General features: G+C 46.0%; 1 protein-coding gene across 1 annotated transcript in view; it reads right to left on the bottom strand.

Annotated features, from left to right (window-relative positions):
• Window positions 1–26,705, bottom strand: part of LOC124211575 (Krueppel-like factor 6) — a 218,841-nt gene that overhangs the window by 11,513 nt on the left and 180,623 nt on the right. The window contains exons 2-5 of the mRNA XM_069133327.1: window positions 6,896–7,069; window positions 6,571–6,792; window positions 6,241–6,455; window positions 5,925–6,151 (exon numbers count right to left, since the gene is read on the bottom strand). Of these exons, the coding sequence (XP_068989428.1) occupies window positions 5,925–6,151; window positions 6,241–6,455; window positions 6,571–6,792; window positions 6,896–7,069 (838 nt within the window). The remainder of the gene's footprint in view (window positions 1–5,924; window positions 6,152–6,240; window positions 6,456–6,570; window positions 6,793–6,895; window positions 7,070–26,705) is intronic.

Genomic DNA, 26,705 nt, shown 5'->3' with positions numbered 1-26,705 from the left:
GATTCAAAATGGCGTCGCGGACCACGTACGAGAATTTATGCAGAACTTAATACTTTCATTATATCACACCGCGACATAATGCTCCGCGTACGTACAGCGTTCGCTTACCAATGTGTGGTGAATTAAATTTTCCATTCCACACGTTCACCGTACTAATTTGTTAATTGCACCGTGAGCGGCTACGACGAGGGTGAAAACCACGCATGTTTCGACTATACGTGAAACATACATGTACCGTATACGACGAATGTATACGAATACACGACTAACAGAAGTGACATTTAACGCGGTGAAAATTTTAATTTAATTACTTCATCGGAAGCGTGAAAACCGTGCGCACGATTTCGACTGTTGAAGACTCTGGAGAAATATAGGTATTAACTGTGTTCCGAGTGGAAAGCTCGCTTCTGGTTTAATTCCCCAACTGAACTCAAGTGAAATAAAATTTTAGCATCAACGCGCATCTCGATCCTCAAAACAAGGTTTACAATCAGATCCACGGAGTAAAAAGTTAAAAAGGTAATAAATTTGTCAGATTTGAATGAATTTACCATAGCGCAAATGAAAATACAAGCATTATTCAAATAATTTTCAGTTCAGTTAGTTTGTCACAGAAATCAGGTTGATTCTCTTCCCTCTATCCCCCTTTTTTTTTCTGTGCCTTGTTTCTTTTTTGTTCCGCTGGAAAGGGAGGCGCGGAAATTTGATGGACATTGAATACCGTTGATGGATCGAACCCTGGTGCACAGATCGAGTGATGAACAAATTTGCCTGAGGTTTTATCACCGCGACATGTATACGCGACCTATATAACCGTCCGGTAGCTGAAAGTTCATATTGGTTTGTATACACGGGGCGGGATGACGGCCGGATTGATTTGACGTCGGTGAAACGAAACGGAATAAATACAGGGTGAAAAAGAAAAATGATGCACGCGTGTTAGCGGTATTATCGTTATCGCAGTTCCGTCGCTACGAATAAGGGTCGTGGTTAGGAGAGGAAGAGAGAGGAGGAGGGGAGGTTTTGACTTTCATTTCGTTCTCCCCCGGGGGCAGAGAGGTGGAAAATTAGAGAAATACGCGGCAGGCATCAGCAGCTGGGCTGTTTAATACGACTTTGTGTAACACAGTTGGCGAACCCATCGCCACTGGCTGTTGCCTAACTGGGGGTCGGGGGCGGGGTATGAAGTGCGATAAGCAATACGCGGCGGTGGAAGTTGCGTTATCACGGAATCGCGTACAACACACGAAAGCACACACGCGCGCGTTTAATATGTTGGGGAAACAAGCGTTTTCCTCCTCCGCATGCCAAAACGAGATCTTTATAATTACCCGGGGGGGGGGGGGGGGGGGGGGGGGGGGGGATGCCCTCCGGCGTAAGCCGAGTTTAAAAATTAAGAATAAGTGTCTACAACGCGAGGTGGGGAGGAGGGCTTCACTTCTCCCTCTTAAAACTTTCCACCCTATGCACAACGACGGAAAGGCTCGCGGCCAATTACCACCCTCGTTATTGTTCCAAAATAAAGCTCTCGAGTTTTGTGAAAATATTTTTATCTAATTCCCTACTCTAACTTCTTCTTGCGGCCTCGTTGGAACTTTGCATTATCATCATCATCATCACCGAAGATATGACGTCACCTTTGTGATTATTATTCAGGCCGTCTTCATCGGCTTTGGCGTAATATCATCAATCACTATCAATTAACGTCTGCTCTAATTAATTGTATAGCTATTCCTAATGAGTGCAAATTGAAGCCTATCGATGTGGAATGCGCGCTCTAAAGGCCGTCGATATCGGAACGCGGACAAAACGCATTCCGCAAACGGGGTCAATGAGAGGACTAGTTTTATACCTGCAGGTTGTTTTTTTTTTTTTTTTTGTTTTTTTATTTTTTTTTCTTCATCTACTTCTCCCTCCTCTTCTCCACTCTTTTCACCCATCTTCTATTCCCATTACGATTCAGATACTTTCTATACGTATCGATGAAGAGATCGGAGTTAAGATCAGGAATAAACAACATTCGGTAAAGATTTTCCCAAGCCTGTTCAGTGTTTTTAAAGTTAAATTTGCCGTTTTTAAAGCACGTTACAGTGTTTGGAAATTATTTTCCGAAGTCTTTCGCCGCTCAGAGGAGAGGAAAATAAGGTGATTAGAAGTCTGCGGTGTAACTTCAGAAGGCCGGAAAATTAGTTGACGAGAAGAGAAGAGAACAGGTTTAGTCCAGGGACCGCTGCACCGGATTGCGAGAGAGTTTACTATTTTCCCATGAGGAAAGAGAAAGGGGACAGAAGAAAAACAGAAAAATAAAATGAAATAAAAAGGGAATGGAACAGATGAGCATGGCGAGGATAGAAAAAGAAGAGACTGAACATAAAAAAAAAAAAAAAAAAAAAATATCAAATTGGTAAAAGGTTCTGAGGCTATTGAATAAAAGAAAAGGAGTCACTCGGTCGCCGACCGCCTTCACCAGCAGAGTTCCAACAGGAATTCAGTTACGTTTTGTACAAAGTAGGTACGTATATATCTATAGCATACGAAGCATGTATTCCGGTGAATTCCAACAGATTTTGCACAAAATAAACGTTACAAATATAGACTGTTCTAAACTACTCGCGAGAAGAAGTAAAAAAAATTTATTTCAACCTCGTGTCAATCACGTCATAATATATTATGGTATATACTCCATTCAACTGTACGATAAAAAAAAAAATTGTTTTCGAAAAAATGACTAAGAGATGATTTGTTTTGCAGCCAAATGTTTTGTTCGATATTTTCTACATGAGATTATCTACGATACTTTCGGCGAGGAGACTCGAGCCACGAATTAGAAACTTGAAGGTTTTCTTGTTTTCATCGACGCGAAGTGTCAAGTCTGTAGTTTCACGTTTCCCATCATCATCCCAGGAGCGTATGTCGATCACGGAAATTCCAAAAGTCTCCGAACGCGTTATACCTTTCGGCCCTAAACAAACTCCTTTTCCTATACATATATTTTCCCGCGAGGACCTCAGTTTTCGTATCGATTTGTTGGGGTGCGTTCCCCTTCTCCTGCCTCTGCACTTTCTCCCCTCGAATTTTCCCTCTGCCGCTCCGGATGAAGAAAAAAAAAGACTAGTCAAGGATTCCGTCTGCGGCAAGGGGATCGTGAAGCGAAGGGAATGTGTGTCCTACAATGTAGGTCATAATTTCGTTTGGGGGGTGGGTGGGGGTGGAACGCGCTCGTCAACGTCAATGATGACCCGTCGACTCTTTTCTCTTCTTGCGGAAAACGAGCAACGATGTTTTGCCGGCTGGTTCCGAGACGCGAAATTTAATTACGTACAGCTTTTCGAAGCCGGACCGAATCGGAGTTAATTTTCTTCATCGATTCGATGGGAATTTAGTCAGACAACTGTAAGCCCGAAACGCGGCAGCGGCAGCCAGATTCAGCAAGCCATGCATGTAAGGGCGTTTCGCAATTTCCCGTAAACCGCAACACCCGGAGAAATTTATCGCGGCTCAGAAAACCGCCATTGGTACCTACACAGGCCGGCTTTACCCCCCTGTGGATGCATCGGGTCTGCACCAGGGTACCTAAAAGGGGCGGAAAACGCGGTCGCGCAAACCTCAATCTCATCCCCATGCCGATGTTCTCTGTTCTTCCTCCCGGGATGCGACACGGGATTTAACACCAGTGATATTCTTCCTTCCGAGTCGCTAACGCAACTTTTCAAACGAACGAATGATCGGCAGACTCGAGCTACCTCGTTGTGGTAGAAATTATCTCGCAAGGGCGATCTGAACATCGGATACATTAACGCTAGGCGTCGCATTCTTGATGTGCATGTTTGGCCATTCGACCGCGAATTCATATCTCTATATTCCGGCGATAATTGCGAGTGAGCGAAGCATGCATAATCCAGTAGTTAGCAGTTCTGCTTAACGATCCGCGAGCTGTAATCCCAGACAAGCCACAATACCCGGACCACCAACCTCGCACGACTTATGCAGCAGCAGCAGCATCCGCAGTATCATGTCTCGGCCTAGTCTGTATGCGTATACCTACCCACCTTCAGGTAATAACGAACTGAAACCGTACGCCGCTGTATCACGCACATTTAAAGGCACCAGGTTACATTTTGCTGCAGGTGTGAGAAAGTTTGTCCTCATCGTGCAGAAAAAGAAAAAGAAATGGAAAAAAGTAAACTACAATTTTAGAAAACTAACAAACGCGAGAGTTCGTTAATTACGCTTCGCAGGTACGTCGACGATCCCTTGTCTTTTTCTCTTGTCCTCCCGGCATGGAATACAGACTAGCCTACCCCTGTGCAAGGTGGCGGAATGCAAGCCAAGAGTTATAAGCTACGTGAGAACTACCTGTGTAATATCCTTTATCATCGCCAGACACGAGAGGTATTTTCCCCGTATAAACCGTGCTTTCCAACCCCGTAAAAGTTTCGTAACGAAACACGTACGCCGGGAAACCTGCGACCCAAGGGTATAAAGGGTGCTGCTATTCCTCGTCACCCTGCGTGCGGTTTGAAAAGACGGGTGCACAATCACTCTCGAGAAATTTCCCCGCAAGGAAAATACCCGAGGTGTGCCTCAGAGATTTTATTAGTTCTGTGATTGCGTTGTAGTATCTACATCGAAAAGGATTGGACACGGATTTTTTTACATGCCAATTCGGATGTTCGAAGGGTAAGAACCATCCCTCAAATTCACCTCCAAGAAATAAGTAATACATGCTCTGGGAGTAAAAATACGGATTTAATGTTTATTAATGCGCGTCAAGGACATAACGAAATGAAGAAAATCGGTGAGGTACACTTCAGCTACTTTCCTTGTCAGAGATTAATTTGGGAGCGTGGAACCGGCGGAAACGCGAAACAAGAAAAAGTGGCTCTGCTGGAATTTAAATGAAATTTGTGAACGATAATCGAGGGCATTCACCTCGCGAAATGAACTAGACCGGTTTGCCTAAAAGGCCTGAGCGTGCAAGGTGATTTTTGACAAAGTTCACCGCGGTAATCCACGCGAGGATTGGGACACGGGACGAGAGTTTACATCGGGTTTAGGGTGAGGCCTGAGGCGCAACGACCGATTCCTGTATCAAGATCTTGGCCGTTGAAGAGGGGAAATTCTCCCACGGTCCCTAATTCAGCCTCGGTGATTAATTGCGCATTGTTATACGGTCCTAGCGCGGCGTCTTCTCGCGTTGTTCTCTACAACCTGGTTTCCCCGAAAACTACCCAGATTCTCAAAGTACTTGGTCTAGCCCCGTCTTGTTGTGCCAGCGAACGAACTTCCAGGTCCCAACGGTTCGTGCCGATTTCAACAGTATGTCCCTTCTTCTCGTAACTACCACCAACCCAACCCTCGTTCCCTCAAACATTTCTCCGCCCTTGTTTACGAACTCGTAAATAGTGAAATTCCCATGTCCGCATGTAGCTAATGCGACCTCGCCAACTAGCGAACAAGGAACTATTACAATGCAGGTACTGCATGCGTACCGCGATGGTGACAAATTACGGAATCAAGACATCGTACTGTGTTTGTCCGAAACCTAAACTCACGACAAAAATTGATAATGAACCAACTGCGACGATGAATGGTTCAATAGAGCCCAGTTAATTTGAGTGATAATTTTTCTTTACTAGTATTAACGTCCGAAGCGACTGATGCGCAGCGAGATCTGGAGATCATCATAAAGTCCACTTGAGATTTCCCAGCATCCGAAGTAGGATGCTACCTCGCGTTAAGATAATGACGGGCAGACGCGTCGGCGAGTTTTTTTTACCGGCGTAAGAAAGCACAACGATCAGTAGACCGCGAGGTTCTTAAATATGTGGGTCCGACACGGGCGTTAGTTTGTCTTGCCCCCCCCCCTTCCCTTAGTCAGATAAATGCTCTCTCACGTTGATGGAAAGTATCGAATGACTCACCCGTGTGCGTTCTCTGGTGAGCTTTGAGGTGCGAACTCTTCGTGTAGACCTTCTTGCAGCCGGGAAACTGGCACTTGTGTATCCGCCTTTTCGTGTCAGGTGGACTGTGCTCGTGACTCCGGGCGTGATGCCTTTGGACGACCGTCGCCGCGACTGGATTCGCACTGACGTGCTGGTGCTGCGCACCCACCGCCGTTGGAAAGCCGTTCGTCGCGACGGATATCAGTCTGGGATGACAGAGGAAAAAGATCAGAGATCGGCCTGCGACAATTGGCTCTCGATACCGACGTGAATTGCTTTTGTTGCTGTAACTCACCTCGCCACTCCCTGTGGACTGCTGGCCGTCACCCTGACGATCGCACTTCTGCCACCGGTACCGTGGAGATTTAGGTGATGGTGAACGTCCAGCATCGAACTGCCGCTGGAAGAGTGACTCGAATTCGAGTGACCCTGACCAGACTCGGGACTTGATGGTGGCGTCAGGATTTGGCCCTCGCCTTCGCACCCGCTGTCGTCCTCCTCTTCGATCTCCTGAAAGGGTACAAGAAGAGGGGGGTGTGTGGTTAGCTTTTGACTCGCTCCCGAGGACTACCAGTACTACTTGTCGACCAGGCAAAGAGAGAAATGAAAGGCGGTTCGTGCACACCTCTTGCTCCTCATCCTCCTCGAGGTCTTCGCTTGGCTCCTTTTTCAGGATCAGTGCTCTGCAGGATAGCGAAGGCGAACTGTCCCAGGAGAGCGCGGAGCAGGCCGAACTCGCCGACGACATCGAGAGCGAGTCGAGGTGTCGATCATGGTTGTGGTCACCCGGGCTGAACTTTATGTCGTTAAGACCGAGGGGATCTCTGTCGTCGGATGTCGTTGTGACCTGCGACAAGCCGCGAGGATATGATCCATTTGTACAAAGTTTCGTTTTCCAACAAAGGTGTACTAACAAGAATCCTAGTACCGCTCGAGCTACTGTTTCTTACCTCCATTTTAATCGGGGAGTCGAACTGCGCGTTTGCGTTCCCCGTCGACGCTGTCCACGAAATGGGGGGCGCTCTGAAGAGGTTCCATGGCGCCGTGTCCAACTCCGTGGGTAATTTTTTGTACGACTGTAGCTTAGGCTCGTCCTTCAGGTACCTCTCCATCTCGTAGCATGTCTGAAAAGCAAATTCAAAGTCGGTTAGTGTCAGCGAGTGATTTTCTGGTTCAGAGTTACCAGGGGAACAGGATAAAAGGTTTCGGAGACTGCGAAGCGTTCGTACTCGTATACTCGGGGTAAAAAGAGCCAGAGATATGGTGGAAGGCGCGGAGAACGCGTGGACCGAGACGAGCGGCATTCCATACGGAATCTAAGCAAACAGTAACGCGGGGCGAAGGGAAGTGCTCGGTACTCGAGGTGCGGGATATCCGTGTAGTCGCTCGGAAGATAAACGAGAAATTACTCAACTCCAACGTACATGTAAAGCAAAGTTGACATAACTCTGCGCGTTAGCCAAGTTAGTGTACCACTCGAGTAGGCTGCGAACTGGTTGCCGTAGGCTGGTAACGGGTTCTTCGCAGCGGCTGAGCGTCGCGGAGAGAGTGTAAAGTTATCATCGTGCCTCCTTCCGTGCAGAATTCTCTGCGTCTCATCTCTGCTCCGCTTTGCTCTCCCCTCCATTTCTCTCTTCGCCGTTTCTCTCCACTCGAGCTTCGACCAAAATGAGATTATACGTTCACCCTCCGAGCGAAGCACTCCCCGTTAATTAATTACTATTATAGCTGTTTACCCTGCTCCTCACTTCCACCATCACTGCCACCGCCAGCCGAGGCAGCAGCGGCGGCAGCAGAAGCAACTCTGCCCTGTGCAGCCAGCCGAAGTCAAAGCCCGATCGAACGTCCCCCACCCCCCAAAGAGGACGGGGTAATCTGTAAAACCCATCCCCTAGGTTAAGCCGAGCAATAACTCGCACGCTTTGGAAATAAATCCGATTTCCAACGAGCCGTTTGACGAGGACCCTGAAATATGTATCTTGGTCCCAGCGTCTGAGTCTGCTTATTGATAAATATTCATTCATTTCTTCGAACGGTTTTCCCCTACCACTGTCCGTAATACTACTCGAGGCAAGAGGGCTTACCTCGGAGCGAAGGAAACGGGATTTTCTCGTACCAAAACGACGAGGGCTGAATCGCGATTGTTGGTAAGCTCCGCGTGTACCCAAGGGCAATAATTGTTGGGCGAGTGTTGTAGTCGGCGCCATTGTTTTCCAGACATTGCCTCAATTGACTGAAGCGATGACAAACGATTGTAGGAACGAGCAGTTTCTGGGAGAAGGGGGCTATCTTTTTTCTTTTGCCCCCTTTGTTTAGTCGACTGGGAGAGACTCATCCACGCGGGGGCGGCTCGGTCTTGTCGCCGGGAAAGTTGCTGCTGCCCCCGCTTAACTGTTCTCCTCGTTGTGATTTTCCCAGGGTTAAAGTCAGTCCCTCTCGTCATCCTCTTTCTACCCTGACGAATAAGGGGGTGGGATTCTTTGTGCTCTAAGCTCCGGTCTCGTCATCCCGCGGACTCGCCGAGTGAGAGGAAGAGGGCGAAAGAACGAGATTGTCTCTTCGCTGCCTCAGAGATATAACACAACTATAATCGCAACCCGGAGCCGAGTGATCGTCGCGGGAAACACGCTGATAACAGCAACTATATTAACGAGTAAACGAGAACTGCTTTATTTTTACCTCGTTTCCCCGGCCGGCTGTGATGGAGGGACTTTATTTCCCTCATTTTTCTTAACCCTGTTTTCTTTCTTCCCTTTAGTCTTTTCTCGTTCCATAGGTACTTTTTTTTCTCGCATATAAACGGGGTTTTTTGTTTCACTCCGTTTCTACTACTTATCGCATGTATTTTCTCTTCTCCTGTTTCTGCTGTTCCTCATTTGATATCATAAAGTTGTTGCTCGTTCCCTCGTTGCCGGGAATTCTTTGTAACGGCGACGTTTCATCGAGATTGGAAGGACGAATTTACTCCACAATCAGTCAGACTTTTCATTGCTACAAACATTCACTGAATGGCCAGTTTTTTTTTTTTTTTTCTTCACAAAAATGGGCAAAAAATCTACGCGCATTATGGCCCCAAGCATTCCTCGAACTCGACGCTTTCATATTCGTGCCAACCTTTTGGACACTCAAAGTAAAGTGGACACCTAATGTGGTATCTAAGTCACGGAACGGCTTGACACCGGAGAGATGATGCGGTAATGGACCGACGTTCTTTCTTTCACAATGTTAAGCCGGAGAAAAGAAGAGAACTTGATCTGACAAGTGTGTGTGCTTAGCGCTACGTGAATTCTCTCATCTCACAGAGAGCAGGAACTGCTTTCCATCATCCCTGTGGTCAGGAATTATCACAGAGAAAAAGGGAGAAACAAAAAAAGCGCTAGCCTGTAATAATCAAGATGCTCACCCCATTCAGGCGCCAATTGCATTATATTTCTTTCAGAGGGACGCGCGATGTAGTTTTGACGATGGACTCGCGAGATACGTCCGGACCTATAATTATGCCATGCCACATGTGGTGAGCCATGCACCAGGCATCCCTTGGTTGTTTGCGTTACGTGCAAATATAGGAGTATCCATACAATGCGATGATAATCTGTATGGTTAGAGAAATTTCAACAATAACCTTATCGTCGGTACAGTTTGTTTAGTTGGTTATACTTTATCGTATGTACATACCTACTCTTGGTACAAGCATCGCGCATAGACACCGTGGAGTCCTGAGTAAATATACGAATGATGAGCCGAAGGAAACAGCCGAGCGGTGGGACAGACACACTGGGCGTTGAATATTCCAGATGGGGTAAAAATAATTGCTGGTATTCATCCACTTCCGGCGTCGTTTCGGGGGTAAAGCCCGTTACTTTCACGAGTGTTCGTTCGCCTAGCTTCGCACCGAGACGATGCTGCCAATCGTGTCTAGAACCTCCCCAACCAACCGGACAGAGATCCATAATTCGCGCGGCCGTTAAAGGAAGGGAGGAAAAAAAAGTTTTATAGACTATAGCCCGAGCTAATTTTTTATCCGAGCTCATTAATTAGGACTAATTGCGATATGGAAATAGAAGTTTGAGCTCGTTAGTGGAACGGGAATGAAAATAATTAATTTCAAACTTCTAGCGGCGCGCGAACTCCTTCCTCGGACCGAGTTATTATTACTCGCCGTGCAGTACACGGCATTATATTATTTATACCAATACACTTTGCTACTATTCTAAGGCATTTCACGTGTTTCTTTGCTCTGCTCGCACACCTATTCGAACTCGTTCGCGCAGTGCCGCAGCTACCCGTTCAGCCCTTGCACACCTTTTCAGTCCATAGAGGTGTGAATCGTTACATAAGAAAATGAAAAAATAAAATCAACGGCATTCAGACCTTTTAATTAAACACGCACGGGCCGACGGGTCTAAATGGGAATAAGGAACGCGGCGTAATACGCAACACTCGCACAACGGCTGAAACTATGAACTCATCCTTAATATGTATTAATCTGATTATCGTTCCGGAAATGTTTTACCTCCCAAGCCGCTACCTCGCGAACAGAAACTGGGTGCACAGTGGTTTAACTTTCCAGCTGGCCTCATGCGTCACGATTAGTTACTTAATTTGATACAACCCGTACAGCTATACGCAACGGCACTCTCCTTGGCTTCCGTTTATGTCGGCGTTGCTGCACTATAAACCCCGGATCCTCTTTTCCTTCGAGAACGATAAAATTATCACCAGTTATCAGGTCGTTAGCTTCGTTCCCCAGGTTTAACCCGGAAACTTTAGGCCTTGCCTAATGGCCAGAGTGGATTACTTTCTTACTTTTATTTTATTTTTTAGTTTGATCATTACTCGGAAATTCTTTATCTGTTTTTCCCTTTTGTCCCCCCAGCGCTGTGTTTGCCGCGGGCATTTTTCACCGTTACATTTCTATCACGATTTACGCGCTCCAAAGTTAGGACAGCTTAAAGAACGACCGATCGATCAAATTTTTAAAAACATGCGGTATCCGTCACTGAAAAATTATTACTGTTATTCCTATGATTCTGTTTACACCCTTGTAGTCCGATGGTTCGATAAAAATAAATAGAGTAAAAATATTAGCCACCCACTCCCCCCACCTGGAAAATTTTCCGCAAAGGAACTCACAAAGGCTGCGAGGAGCTGGGGATCTTGGCGCACGTGTTGCCTGCGGGTGAAAATTCATGGCTGAGAAAGAGCCTCTCACACTCGAAGCGTCATCGTCGGCATGTGAGTACCGCGGTAGGATATTTCGGTTAAGAGGAGATGGAAGGAGCCCAACGATTCGCTGAATTTCGAGCATCAGAGAAGTCCGGGAGGAATTCTCCTTGGGCGTTTGCTGTGAACTGTGAAAATTTCAACCTCATATACACCGTCCTTACGGTGGATGATGGTAGCGCGGCATTGTTAACTAAACCCTCCGTACCCATTTGCCGCGTCCACGAAATTTTTCCTCCCCATATGCGCGGGAAATCCACGCTGCTTAATTTCCCGCCGAATAAACCGCCTTGCATACATTTCGAGTCTCGCTCGATATGACGTAGCCTGTAATATATATACATATATACATACATATATATATATATACGTGTATCTACATACCGGCTATACGCTTACACCTGTTGCCGCGGGTGTTGGCCTTAGAGTCGACGTACGACTCTCTGAGACACCGATCGAGCGAGCGAGCGTAAGACCTTTGACAAAGTTTACCACCGACAAAGATCAGTTTGGCCGAAGCAACCAATGCACGGTGCCAGACTGAAAGGCTGGGTCTAAATTAAACTTCGGGCTAAGTCGGTAGTGGCGCCAGTCCGAGGTCCACCTAGCGGGTGAAATTCGACGTGGGATTTTGGTGAACCGGAGCTAGCAGAGCGAGGGAAGATCAACAAAGGACGGAGGAGAGAAAATAGGTGAAAATAGTATATCTTATCTTCCTGGTTCACTCGGCCCGGAACAAGTCGTCGTAAGTAATCGGGAGGTTTACACCGCGACGAACACGAGGCGGTTAAAGTTTCCAGCGTTTCTCGGTCCGGTATATATGGAAGCCGGAGGCGGGACGACGCCGCTGGATATCTATAGTCTTTTTATTATTAGCGCCATTAAACCTGAAACTGCGTAATAATTTAAAAATTCACCGTCGCTAGGAGCTGGCTGCTAGGCGGGCCGTGTAGCCTCGCCTCGCATTTCGTCGATTATAACGGCTTTCCAGCTCCGTTTCCCGCCCCTTTCCAATAACGCTGGATTCTCGAGCCCGACAGAAAACGATGGCTCGTGTTATCTAACGGAAGCCCCGAGGGATGCATCCGTGGTCTCGCTACTTCTTGCCTCACAAAAGTGAAAGAAAGAAAGAAACGTACGAGGGCGCATAGCGGAAGGCTAGGCGATGGCTGTTCTGCCGGTGATGGAACCGTCCGAGGAATTGTGACTTTGCCCATATCGTACACCGTCGATTGTTGCTACGTTCCCACAGATATTGGATGGTTTGGGTCCCCAAGAGGCCCGTCGAGGCTTGTGGTTCTATGCGGACAACAGTCGTACGGAAGAATCCCGTTCGTGAGTTAAGGTGGCTAGCCACTCTTGTTCTTTCCTTGCCTGAATGATCCCCGATCTATCTTCGCTACTCCCGCAGCTTCGCCCGCTCCAGCATTGGGTAATGGAACGACTTGATGATTTCTGAACAATGCTCTTCTAAATCATCAAAGCTGACCGCACAGCTGGAGAGAAGTTGAAATAGAAAAAAAAAAAAAATAAATAAAAATAGAGATTAACAGATATGAGAGAGCCAGGACTGACTGTAATTGTCATCTCTTCGCGAGGAGAAGGAATACAACGTCCTGGTGTAGCGGGCATGGTTTTCCCTCGAAGGCATTCACTCCCAGAAGTGCTGCTGAATTGTTCGAATGCGGGCGAACGGGGGACGGAAAAGTTGAAAGGAACGCGTTAACGCATGGCGGGCGCAAATGGTGGAGAGTGAAAAAGAGAGGAAGAAGCACTGGCCACGACACCGCGGGAAGATAGTAGGCCTTCTGTGCACGATGTGGCCGAGTGTATGGGTTGTACGGGTTCTTCGTCGTACAAAGCCCAGCTCTGTTTCATTCACGACAAACGAAAGACAAAACCAACGACGACGACTCTCCATACGCCACCGGTTGCACCCATCCCCCCCACACTTTCTCGGCTCGTATCTCCTCCATGCGATGTTTCACTGTTTACTATTTACTACGAGAGCTGGTACATGCATGCACTCCCACTCGTATACGTACCCTCTTTCATCGAACCAACCAAGAGTGTTCCGGAGGTTTGAATGAAGAGAGAGAGAGAGAGAGAGAGAGAGAGACTGGTGAGTTTGTGCAAGGGTTGGGCGGAAAGACAGCGACGACATTGAGGGTAAAGGGAGGAAAGAAACGGCGGAGAGAAAACAGAAGCGTAAACCACTTGACGCTGGGATAATCTTAAACCGCGGGAGGTTATCTCCTTGAATAGGGATGAAAACTTGTGCAGTAATTCTGAGCAACTGTCATTAACAGAGACAGGGCAGGAACTCGTTGGCTCGTTTGCTCGTTCTCTCGGTTCTCAGATAGCGAGCGAGAAGTAGGAGGACAGAATGAATGATAACCTCTCTACTCCCAACCACACGGGGACGTCGTACCCCGGGAGCAAGTAGGTATGGCTTTGAGCCAGACCGTTAAAGAGAAGCCGAAAAGTTTTGAAGAGAGCGACGATAAAATTGAAAATTTATTATTTTCCAAAGTCGAATTTGAAATCCAGTGTCCCCGTGTGTACGTGTGCCTTCGTAAAGGTGTTACATGCACGAGGAGACCGATCGTTCGTTCAAGCCGCTGTGTGGAAAAGCGTATATCTTCACAGATTTTCGTTTCCATTTTCCTCTCTCCTTTCATATTCCCCAGCCCCTGCAACGTTGTCATTCCTCATCGTCGCGAAAGTGATTCTTGTTCCTTGTAAGAAAAAAAAAACTTCAACACTGAGGAGACACTCGCGACGCTCGTCTTGAAACCAACGACGAGGACGACGAGCGAATAGCTCGGGGTCAGGGTTAACAACGCTAACGAGCCAAGACTGAATGAGTTACGACTAATTCGGTACGTCGGCTGAATGCGTCCACCTCGGCGCTACGAGACGCACGAGACTTACGCTACGTATAGGCCAGATGCCAGATGCCAAGCCCCACCACGTGCACATCCCTGCGCGTAACTTCAGTTGAGACCAATAACGGGATACGTGACGGTTACTGCACAGCTTCGTTAGAACCTCGTGGTACGACTCGGGATGACGGCTTCAAGATAGGCCATTGCGATTGTTCCTCCGCATTCTGACGTCACCTCGTTACTACTTGACCCCACTGGCGATACACGTATCCTCAATTCACGTTCGTACTGCGAATGTAAAATACGCTGATGGTTTTCGACGTGTTCGTTGTTCGCCGAGAACCAATCGGATCTTCTTATCTCAGATTTCCACGGATCTAGCAGACTTGGTCGGTTTTTGTAAAAGGACTTTCGGAGGAAATACCGAGGGAAGATAAATCACGAGTTTATTGCTCGTAACTGTACGAAGAGACGAAATAAAACGCACGAAAGAAAAAACTTTGGTCTTATTTACCGATAGAGAGTTGATAAGGCAATGAATCATAGATTACAAATGCGTTGTAAACGGGCGCGAGATCGAAGTTTCTTTCAGTAGTAAAAAAGAACCCGAGAATTACCGTTCTTTTTTTTTTTCCTCAGCCAGACTCTCTGGTCTCAGAGAAATCTTTCTACCGTTAAATGTCGGTTCCTACCCAACAACGGCCACTGTAACGACCAACCGGAGTTTCTCAAACAACAAGAAGTTGCAGAACAAGATTCATTGCAGCTATACTGCAGCATAGGTTCTTATCCAGCCATTGAAGATGGGAATGGAAAGAGGGAAGCGAGAATATTGGCAATTGTAAATGTACAATGAGAACGGATCTCGGCATGGTGCAACTGATTGCTGTAGTTGTAAGAGCCGCGTCTAGGTTAGATATTTATAGAAGGATGCTGGGACCGAGTGGGCATGGGTGCATCGGTGCGTACGTGGGACGCAGCGGGAATATTATGCCACATGGATCCAGACAGCGTCACTGCGGCTGTGTGTATACGTTGCAACAGCACCAACAGTACCAACAGCAGCGGCAGCAGCATCGGGTACTCTCGACATTATTGGTTAAACCGTCGTCGTCGACGACGACGATGTGACATGAGACGACGGACGGGGATGACGCTTGGCGATGTTCCGTGTAAGTACGGCCTGTCAGCTGTCGTTGCTGGTGCAAACAACAGGCATTGATGCGTCAAAACAGAAAAAACTCAGGGACAAAAGTGTGTGTTCTGCCCCAAGAAGGCGCGGAGAAGAGTTCAACCATAGGCAGACATTTTTACTGGGTTTTTACCGTTCCCTTATTGTTCGTCGTATCAAGAAATATGTGGAGAAAATCGAAGGAAAGGGCCAAAAAGCACTCCGCACTCTAGCTTCAGGCTTTTTTGCTATCCGACCAGCATCGTCTGAACAATAAGAAAGATTCGATTGAATTTTTCCAACAATCCTCAAGGCACAGAGTAGACATATTACCAATTTCTCTTAAAGCAGTTACAGACTTCTCGTTCTTCCTCGTCATTTTTAATGAACCTGTGAAGAAGCCACTCATCGCCGTAGCCAAACAGTTCACGACGAAGCTAGTTGGTGAAACGTGTATTCCTTCGGCGTTTCCAGCAGCTTCATTTTCGTTGACGAAATGGAGAAAGAGGAACTAAAGCGAGAAGTAGGGAAGGGGGGGGGGGGGGAGGGGGGAGACGAGGAGGTGGATGTCAATACACGTCATTCTTCGCGCAACGTTGGTGATACGGACCATTACCAGATCACTGAAGTGTCCTGGTGGTGATGATGAGGACAGCCAGCGCACGGGGAGGACGAGTGAAAGAGCGCAGTCAGGAAAGGGGAGATGGACTATGAATAGAGGCTGAGAAAGACGCGAGCAGAAGCAAACCACCGACAGGATAGGAGATGGTTATTAACGGAGCTTCCATCGTCGGCTAAGAAACTTAACAGATTTTGATCCTTCGGCTTGCCGGATGATTTTTTTTCAAACTCTCAGCTGAAATTGGATTTTAAAAATTCGGTATGTATTCTTAAACACCTCCATGTGGGAAAAACGTTACAGAACGATGCCGTAGCATTGATTCCAATGGTTTTACTGCCCATTCCACGTTAAGTTAATTCAAATCCTATTCAGTTGGCGCAAAGATAGAAGGAGATCAAAGTTTCGGGTGTCGTTCTGACAAGTATTACTCTTTCGATTATTTTTCGGAATTAGCATAAAAAGCGTTTAATCTCGAAAAACAAAGGAAAAAAGTAGATTTAAAAAACAATTCCATATACCTGAAACGTCAGAGCACACATGCAGAGAGTCGGGAGGCGGAGAGGCTCGCATATGTCGTTTAAATTAATTTAATCCCAACAATACACATTCAAGTTTGGAATTCATACGCTGTCAACGGCAGCGCGACTCGTCGGAGTGAATAGATAGACATTACGGATGTCATACAGGAGCGAAGTGCCATCCGTTCGCTCTCCGGGCGATACGGGGTACAGAGATAGAGTGAGGGAGAAGGAGAAGAGAGAGAGGGAAGGCAAGGGGGTGTGAGAGAGAAGGGAACACACGGCCGTAGAGACAGAGATGCGAGTATTTATATACACACACGTAGAGACAAACACGGAGAAACGCGTTCACGGCCGATCCTCGTAACGTCAACGACAACGACGACGACGACTCGACGCACGTTCGCTGACGTGACATCCTATGCGAGTACGTATCTTGCATACACCGATCAATTCTCAGGCTCGCTACTAGCTAGGCTTGCGGCTAGCTAGCTTGTTTGGTGGCGAATGTCTTCGGCTCGTCGCGAAGAAAGGGCGAAGAAGAAGTTATCCAAGTTTCGAACGCCTTATCCCAGCGGGATTTTTCTTTCGTGCCGAGGAGACGTGAGCTGGATTCCTTCTCCTTGTTTTTCTGGCCGGGGAAAAAGGACTGGAAAAAAGGATGTGTGGGGGAGTATCTCGTCTGATAGAGAAGCTCTGCTTTTTCCAACTCGGCTGACAGGCATACACGAATCTTTTTGGTGTGGCGAATTTTCAAGAAATTGATTGCAAGCTTATTAATTAAGGAGGCAAAACGGCGGTTAATTGTTCTCGGAAGCCCCTCTCTACTCTCCTGCTCACCCAAAACGGGAAACTTTTCATGATTAAGGCCCAACTTTCAAGTTTCAAATCGCCTGTAACGAGTAAATTACTTTGGCAAAAGTTTTAATTGTTTTAACAACGCTCCGGCTACGGTGAAAATAGTTAAAATCACGAGCCGAGTAATAATATAACTCTTTGATTATTATTATGCACCTGTACACCTGCTACGTGTCTCTACTTCTTATTTCTCTCTCCGCTCCGCAGGCATTAAACAGACTACCGAATGGACGGGGCGATAAGCGAGGTATGACCTGTCTATTAACGCTCATATCGCAATCCCTTTACAAGCAATTAACAAAGGAGATTTTGCGTTATACGATCTCGTAACGTGAGCTCATGAAAATGACGACTAGGTAGGTACCGTGAACCAGAAATGATAAAACTGGCCGACGGTTTCGACGACGACATTAATTCCTCGCCAACTTGTTATCGTTCTCCCCGATGAGGGATGATAAAGGAACCCTTTATTATTTGGAATTTCGTGTTCCGTAAGCACGCGGGAGAGACAGAGATAAAGAGAGAGAGGGAGAGAATTATCGGTTCCTAAATGAGAAAGAAATGAACGCGTGCCTTGCGCAATCCGTTTGATATACTCGTCACGCATCGTACAGGTGTCTGCCAGATGTTACTTCGGCAGGCATTACGCAGCGAGGATGCTTGGTTCGTACCAAAAGTCCTTCCTATGGTGGAATAAACCTTTTGTCCGTGTAACGATCGGCGTCGCGACGTGTCGTTATGTCGAATTCCAACACGCAAGGGTCTTTGTTTCTGGAACCGTTCGGTCCACGTTACAGCGATAATACAAAGTTCATTTTTGTAGCGGTGCCTGGTGGTTATCACACAACAGACAAACGAGTCCCGACTCATCCTGAATACAGGTTGAGCAAAAACGACTCCGATTCTCATCACTGTCCGCACAGGTTATACGAGTAGAACACTGCCTCAACGATTTGGTCCACTTTAACCGCAAGTCGTTGTTGCCGCTGCAGCCCACGATACCTTTTACGGCAAACGTGAAAGTTCAATGATGTCACCCCGCCGGCAAATTGTACGCGTCCAAAGGCCGCGTTTTGCACGTGCTAATACGTAACTACGTCGAGTCATCGGCCGTAGGAAAGTTTGCCGAATACAACATAAATCGGTAGCGGACCGAGTCGCAAGAGTTTATCATCAGGTACGCGGTTCACGAACATGGCTCCTGAATTTCATACCTCCACGTCAATCGAGTGCTGCAACGACGGCAAGCGTGATTTGATGTTGGTTTTCATTCGTCATTCGGAGAATTTAGCCTTCGCTTACTGAAACCGTGTGACAAGTATTTCCTACTTCTCGTTTTTCCCTGCTACACACTGCGAGCAAACGAAAGAACGAACAACACTACGGCATGGATAAATGGCTTCTGTTTTCCCAAAGCCAACCACGGAGCAGCAGGATTGGGATTGGTTTAACACCTCCGGTCTGCAACGGCGTGCTGCATGAGGCGAGAGAGCGATTTTTCCCACGCAATTTATTTCATTAAAAAGTTCAACCATAAATTTCAGTTTCAACATTTCGCCGAGCACGGCCTCTGCTCGTTAGCGAAGCTGGGTAAGGCCGGAGGTAGAGCTAGAGACAGAGCTGGAGCAAAGCTAGACCAAGCCCGGCAGGTATTAGCGGCCACGGTGCTCGCTTCGTAGGCGATGCATAATTCAAGTGTCTAGTTTGTCGCTTTCGGAGCAGCAGGGAAACTCTCGACGGGTGTACATCATGTATAAGCTTGACATCGTCATACACAGGAGCTTGGTCGTGGAAGCATTCAAATTGTTTACCCCGAATTGGTGCTCGTTCCCTGGAAGCACAAGGAGTAAAAACGAAGAGAGAACGAAGAAAAAATTCACCGCTACGAACTCACTCACGAGGGACAAAGACGAGCAGAGTCTCGGTTATATTACCAGGGTGAGCTCAAGGATCAGCGACGTGGCATTCGCAGGTTGTATTCTTTTCCCTCTTAACACACCCCAGCTCGCAGGGCGGGAATAAGAAAGAAATTCAATCTCACGGAGTCGGTTTCTTCTACTGTTCCAGTTTGTTTGACGGCAAAAGCGTTGCACCGTTGTAGTTCCAAAATACTTTTCCTATTTGCTCCTCTCTCTCGCGAGGTTTTTTCATCGTCGAACACCGCGTCGTGTAACGCCATCTTTTCCACGTCGACCTGCGGCCACTGCCCGTCCCTTTTGCCCTTCCCTCAGCCCACGACCTGTTGGCCAACCCCGGCGCTTCGGACGAGAAGACTTTGGCAAGGCACGAAGGTTTACACGGCCAATCTCGCTTTGATGTCCGCAGTAGCACGGTTCCACCACGGTAGGTGGGCACACCTAGCGCCGGTACAACCCTCCGCCCTTCCTACCCCCAACCCCAACCCCGCCTCGCCAAAGTCGTCTGTACCTGCAAGCTGTGTAAACGTTTATACGCGTCGATGTCGGCGAACCTGCGAAACGCCGTCCCTGGAACGAACGCAAGTAGCGACTTTAATCCTGCAACATTGCACGCCGTCGCTTCCGAAGACAAGGAGGGGCGTAACTCGCTTTACGAGCCAATGAAACAACCCGAACTGATAGTTTGCACGAGCGGGAAACGCTATCGTTAATATCAAAACGGTCCGCGTCATTCTCTTTCGACAAATTTCATTACCGTGAAACATTGCGACAAGTGCAGGTACCATTTATGGGATTTGCCACAACACAATTTTTACGGAAGACCGGCAGTATGCAAGGGCACGCGTTTTTTGAGACGTCGATGTTTTTTACGATCGCATTGATCGTTTCTAACTCAGATCGTTTTGCGATTTGCTTCGCCGTTCGCGTAAACAACGGACAAATCGGTGTGCGGCACCTTTTGCTAAACCGGAAGAGTACCAGGTTATGTAGTGTGCGGTTTGCCTCGGAGCATGTGCGTTTGTGTGGAAGAGAAGGGAGGAGCTCTGTAACCCGACAATAACAGACGGTTTAACGTCATCATCATCACGACCGCAAATATCTTGAATTAACGTTTATTCAATTATATCCTCGGTGTTTAAATATATTACATTTCTCCGGTCCTTCCGGAATCGGTTAAACTCCTGCCTTAAATTAATCTCAAGGGTTTAATTTCTGTTATAACTCCAGCTACGGTAGAGTTAGTATTACACAATTCTACCCTTCTCACTTTCTCTTCTCTACGTAACTGAGAAATCTACCGACCGTTAAAAGTGTCTCGCTTACACTAAAATCCCTACAAAACAGAGTTGGGTCAATCGCTTTCACCTGGGCCACTATTTTCTTGCGCGCCAAAATTTTGGGATGTTTTAAACAAGTATAAGTAGGTGGAAACGTTGATGTTAATAAACGAATATGTTACAAGCAGCTTGTAATTAATATCGTAATATGCTTATCATATAACATCAATGTTTCTACCTAATAGTGCGAGTTTAAAACTTCTCAAAATTTCGATTCGCTAGAAAATGGCGGCCAAAGTGGAAGCGATTGACCGGATTCTGTTTTGTAGAGGCTATAGTTTACACCATTCGCAAACTCGTGCAACAAATGTCAAAATGACGGCTTTACACTCGATACTCGCTGATCTCTGTAATACTCCGGCAATTTCGATCAAGCCGGCGAGAAAAGCTGCCGGTACGTTTCGACTACAGGTTCGTTAATGCGCGGGCACTGATTCAACGCGTTCTGAATTCCAACTATTTTCATCGATCCCAGCACCGTTGCAACGCGACACCAAAGAGTGAAAGAGAAAAAGAGTAGACGGGACGCGATATCTCCGGGCGTATCAAAGTCATCGCGGTATCTGATGGTGCATGAAATTTTAAAGAGAACCATCTCACCGGCAGCAGTCAGAGTGTCGGTCGGTGTCGTCGTCTCGCGAGGATTATAACACTTATATCCCTGCAGCAGCTACCTACTTAGCATACAAACCCGCAACCCGCGAAGTAGATTCCCCCAGGTGCAATGTCTGGCTTTTAACTACCCAGGGATCGCGGGGAATAAAAATGATTGTCTACCATTTTTCACCAATATTACACCCTCGCTCCGTACCGCCGTTCCTCCCACGATTCGGGGTTACACGTCAACCCTTTCCCTCTTACCGGGGCAATATGCGTCCCTGGATGGTTCAAAAAAATTCCTCAGCAAATACCGGGCACCACCCTGGGGGCGGCTTCAGCTGACGTTGAAGGCCAAACCCGAGCGACCGTCAAACTCTGTTAAACACGACACTCCATATTTTTCTGGGTTGAAAAACAAAATTTATGTATTCTCTCTGTGTACTTGATTCTTTCTTTCGCAGTGCTACCAGGGAATGGAAGATGGAAGATTGAGAGGAAATGTTCATTCGCGCAACAATTCTTACCGGCAGGAGAAAACGGGAGAAAAAGGATTGAAAAAGCCAACGGGAATTGACGGGAGAGACGCGTTTTTACGATAAACCGTTAAGTCAAAACAAACGTAACGCATGGACGCAGTTGTAGTCGACAATGGGCGAGGCGGTAGTACGAGCCGATATCTGCCAAGTGCAAGGAAAATCGCAATGGGGATACACAGAGAGTTTTATCTGCCGTTGAGCATTGTATATATATATAGGATGTGTATATTTCAGAAACGATTACTGGACACTTTACGGCCCCGTCCAAGATCGGCAGTCCGGTGCAACAGCGGCGGCAACGTAGCCATCTTCTTCGGGAGGAGAAGAAATAAATAAAACTGAAAATAAGAGAAGTATTTTTACACTGGGTATACGTTAAGGTCTTTCGGATTTATTATGGATTTACATTCGAACCCGTGTTGTTTTATCGCCGCATGGAGAGTTTAGTCTCATTTTCACACTTTTTAATGTTCTCATTTCTGTAGAATTCGGTCTATAGACCGAAGAATCGAATGACTTGAATAACAAACATCGTTACATAAGTTTGACGCAAGTGTTCGGATTCGCTCCTTATTTGCTCTCGACCACCGGCGGCGGGAATAATCTGCGACTTTATTCCCTTGGTACATAATGTACTATTTTCCCACTCTGAAATTAGCCAATTGAGATTTGTCGGTTTCTTTTTTCGCCGGTCTTTTTCGCGGACCGATATATCTGTTGGTAGATAGGTAGCACATTCTTCACGGTTGGTATTTCTGCTGGTACAATATTTTCAACGTTGTCTTTACTCTCGAAATCGCCTCCCTCCTTCTGCACTCGCGTTTTAGCTTTTGCGTTTATTTCACCCTCGACATCAACAAACATCTTGATTATACCTTGAAAGCCGGCTCGACTCGAGTCGCCTGCAAGCTCCTCGGTCCTTTTCCCTCCTTCCACCTTTCTCCCACTTCTCTTCCGCCCCATACATTCGCCAGGCGGAGTTCGAGTCAAGGATCGGAGGGTTGAGTCGGTGGAAAAGCTCGACCCCCGGTAGTATTTGCATGCGAAATTAATGCCTTTATATTTTGTCTCGAAATAAACGCGAGTTTGCACAAAGAAGCGACCGTTTATACACACCTATATCCTGTACGCCTATTCTTTGAAGGCGTCGACTATACAACGGAACTTTTAAACAGCTTCAAATTGTATCCTAACAAACTTCTATCACCTGGCGTATTCGAGACGAATTCTTTTTGCACTCAACGTGTAAAAAGAGAGGGAAAAAGAAGAAGAAGAAAAAAAAATCATCACCTTCCTTGCTGTAAATCACATTCGGACCGTTCAGCACTTTTTCGTAGAGCTAATTTCGCGTTAAATGTCGTTAATTTCTCGTTCGCTCTGCACCATCCGCGTTTTGGAATTCTTTTCCCGGCTTTGTGGACCGAGGACAAGTGATCGTAATTACGAGCATCGCCGTAGTCCTGTACTGGCTGATTCCCGATTCTTATCGATCAAAGTAGGATGAAAAATGGCCGACCTCCAGCGACCCAACGGCATGAATGACTTCGTTAAAACTCTCGTCCAATGCGTGTGTATATATATATATATATATATATATATATATATATATATATATATGTGCACAAATACGTACGGTACCCGAACGTGAATAACCAATCAGGTACTTTGAATGATTCGTATAGTCTAGGTGCCTGTATGTATATATGTATATATATTTTGGAGCAAAAAACCACACGGCGAGTTTCGAATACGAAAATAGTTACTTTCTATTCTATTCTATTTCTATTCTATTTGTTGGAAATATAGCCAAATGAGATTTATGACATGATTTTTGGTATCGTAATTATTTATTTCTGTTTTCAAAGGTGCGTCGGATTTCGGTCTCGAGATTTCATCATCGCGCTTTACCGGCTCGGAGTTATATACATATATTATTTTTTTTATTTCATAATTAAAATCGTTCGTAACAGCTCGTGTACCTACAAGTGAAGAATATATATATAAATCCGTTGAGAATAATTAATCACAAAGTATAAACCTTCGTAGCTATAAGACGTCGAAATTACTTTCGTCACGTTTCAGCGTCCGGTGTGTATTTGACAGGGTGTCGGGCTCGAGACGTTTCATTTTTCTTATCAAGGCATCGTACGGTCTAAGGTTTGGCATTGTTCGTTGTAATTACAAGCCAAATTACGAACATCACTTAACCGTTGTACAATCAGCACGTGTACCTGTTTCGATTTTAGCTTGGACGACGATTACGAGAAAAAGGATTGAAAAAAAAAAGTTTACGTAACGTACGTTGAATTTTGTTCGATCGAATAATTTTGATCGATTTATTCGAAACGAATTTATCGAAACGACAGGTAGCCGACCTAATTTAAAATTCAAAACCGTCTGTGATCCGTAATAAATTTATGAATGGATAAAGCGATTGAATCGACTCCGCAGACAAGCCAGCTCTTGTTTTCGAAGAACGTCTTACTCGGTTTTGGGTTTGCTTCGATGAAAATCTGCAAAGTTTTTTTATCCACCTGCACTTGTCGCGAACATATGTATACATAATAGGTATATTATACAGAAACGAGACGTGCATCTCTGATTTATGTAAAATGGCACGCACGTGTCGATCGATGTTCGATTCATAATCCCGCGTTTTTAGAGGATGTTCTTCCGTAATCGTTTCCCTCGTATTTTTTTTTTTTTCTATTATTTTTATTTTATTATTTTTTTTTTATTTCAATCACCCTTAGTTTTCCGTTTCCCTGCCCCCAAATTTCCGTTTCCACCCTTCTGCGTGGATTCGGTTCGTTGAATTGTGATTCATGAAGTGAGGACAGGCGTATATTCGCATCACTACCGGGGTTGTTTGCTCGTTGTAGGTATATAAGTACCTATCGGTGAGAATTTTTGCCGGTGAGCTGGTGGGTGTTAAAATGTCACGCGGGTAGGCGGGCAGGGTGAGCAGCGAGCGTTTTACGGTTTTAATAAAAATTACCGGACCGCACCGTGTACCCACCGCCATCGTCCGTCGTGTTCGGACGGCAGGCTCGTTTGTTTGCACCAAACCAGCGTCACGGTTTTACTACACGGTGTCACCGGTAAACGAGAGAGGAGAGAGAGAGAGAGAGAGAGAGAGAGAGAGAGAGAGGGAAAAAAGGTCTGGACGCTGCGGCGCAACGACGTCGTCACAATCTCTCATTACGACCTCGTAATAATTTTCATCCCAATTTATTTGCATTTATTTTTTATATTCATTAATCTTCTTTTTTTCTCCCCCTCTCCACATTCGCTCTTCACTTCCCAGCTCCTCCATTTTTTATCTCGTTAGAATACTCGAGAGCTGCAGGTTAAATTCCCGTACTCTTTTGAAATTAATTGCAATTTATAATATAACAATAATCAATGTGAATATCGAACAATAGTTAATATCGAAAACATGTATACATATTATACATTTGACGAAAAAATTGTAACACTGAGAGAAATTTTTAGTTACGGTTACCGCTCAGTCCTTAACTATTTTTATTTTTTACCGTAATGGAAAAATATAGTTCTAGGTAGAAAATGAAAATTAGTTTTCCAACTGTTACCGGAAAGTCTAGTATCCGTTACTATTCTTTATCATTACGATCACTGTTGCTATATTTTCCAGCAACTGTTGCGAAAATTCAACGCTTGTGCAACGATAAATTGACGTTAAAGCCTTGTTTAACTAAAAAAGTAGAGTAAATCTCAGAAACTGATTCAGCGTTGCAATAACCAAAAAAGGATCGACGATGGCGGAAAATGGTTAGGCGTACCTCGTTCTTCGTAATTCCAACAATTTTCAAACAGTTTTTTTAACGTTACCTGTTTTACTCAATTTTTCTAGTTACTGTAAAAAATGAAATTTTTCTCAATGCAACCCTCTAGATTGATTTTGACGCTCTGAAACCTTCCCCCTTATTTTCTAATTTCGCCTTTACGCCGCCGCAATTCGCGCGAGTAAAGAATACATTCCATTTTGAATATTGTGGAAGCACTAGCCGGTTTCTCGTTGCAAGTAAAATCCTCCGACAAGTAACGTCGGACGATATAAGAGCATACATATAAATGCCTAGGTTTGGCGTTTACCTTGTGAGTTTACGCTAACCCCGTAGAGGATGTTTGCGTGTGCGATGGACGAAGGGAACGTTGCAGGCGTTGTAAATTCTCGGTCGAAGCTACCGCTACTTTACTCTCTGCACTTTGCCGGGAAGCCTCGCATATCGTCTACGTTTACGTACGTAGACATGGCTACCATGGAAGCAAACTCGCGAGTGCACCGTCTTTCCCCCACGTACGTATAATACGTTCCCAGAATACAATATATTTCGGTTTAGCCTCGCTTCCGTACGTTTTACGCGATTCCCAGTCCTCCTCCCCCCGCTTGTACCCACGTTATACGTATTTCCGCTAACCCAGATGTTCCCTCGCGTATCACTCCGCGCGTGTTTCGTTCGAATTTCCACAGAGTTGGATTTCGGTGAGACTGTGCACGGGTCTCTGGATTACAAAATTCCTCCAAATCGCTTCCAGCAATTAGCGTGAATTCGTTGTAAGACGAGTATTCACTTCCCGTTTCTTTTCGCTTTTCCACCACGTTATAGTTAGGGGGTGGAAGACGAATCGGCGTCAAAGTTTCCAACGTAAGATAGCCGTCGTTTGCCACCGAGATGGGGCGTTAAGATTGTTGTATGTGCGACGTACACCCGCGGGTCGCAGAATGTAAGATTGAAAACTTTCTTGGATTAATTTCGTTGTAATATCTCGCCAGCTGATACACGCACACACACACACACACACACATATATATATATATATATATATACACATATACCAACACGTAATACCTACCTATCCCAAGACGGTGTTAGGACGACCTTGAAAAGTTAAACTTGGAAGTTTAAGTTTCGCCGGGAGTTGCCGCTGAAAGTGCCGAGGGCCAATTCGCGACCGACGAGAGCGCAATTACACTTCGGAGTAAGTGCGTTACTCTCGAATACAGGCAACAAAAATGAGCCGAGATATTCCGAGAGCCTCGCGTCGTCTCGGTGGTAAAAGATT

This window comes from Neodiprion pinetum, chromosome 2 (genome assembly GCF_021155775.2).
Source record: "Neodiprion pinetum isolate iyNeoPine1 chromosome 2, iyNeoPine1.2, whole genome shotgun sequence".
Taxonomy (NCBI): domain Eukaryota; kingdom Metazoa; phylum Arthropoda; class Insecta; order Hymenoptera; family Diprionidae; genus Neodiprion; species Neodiprion pinetum.
This window is presented reverse-complemented; position numbering and strand designations above follow the sequence as displayed.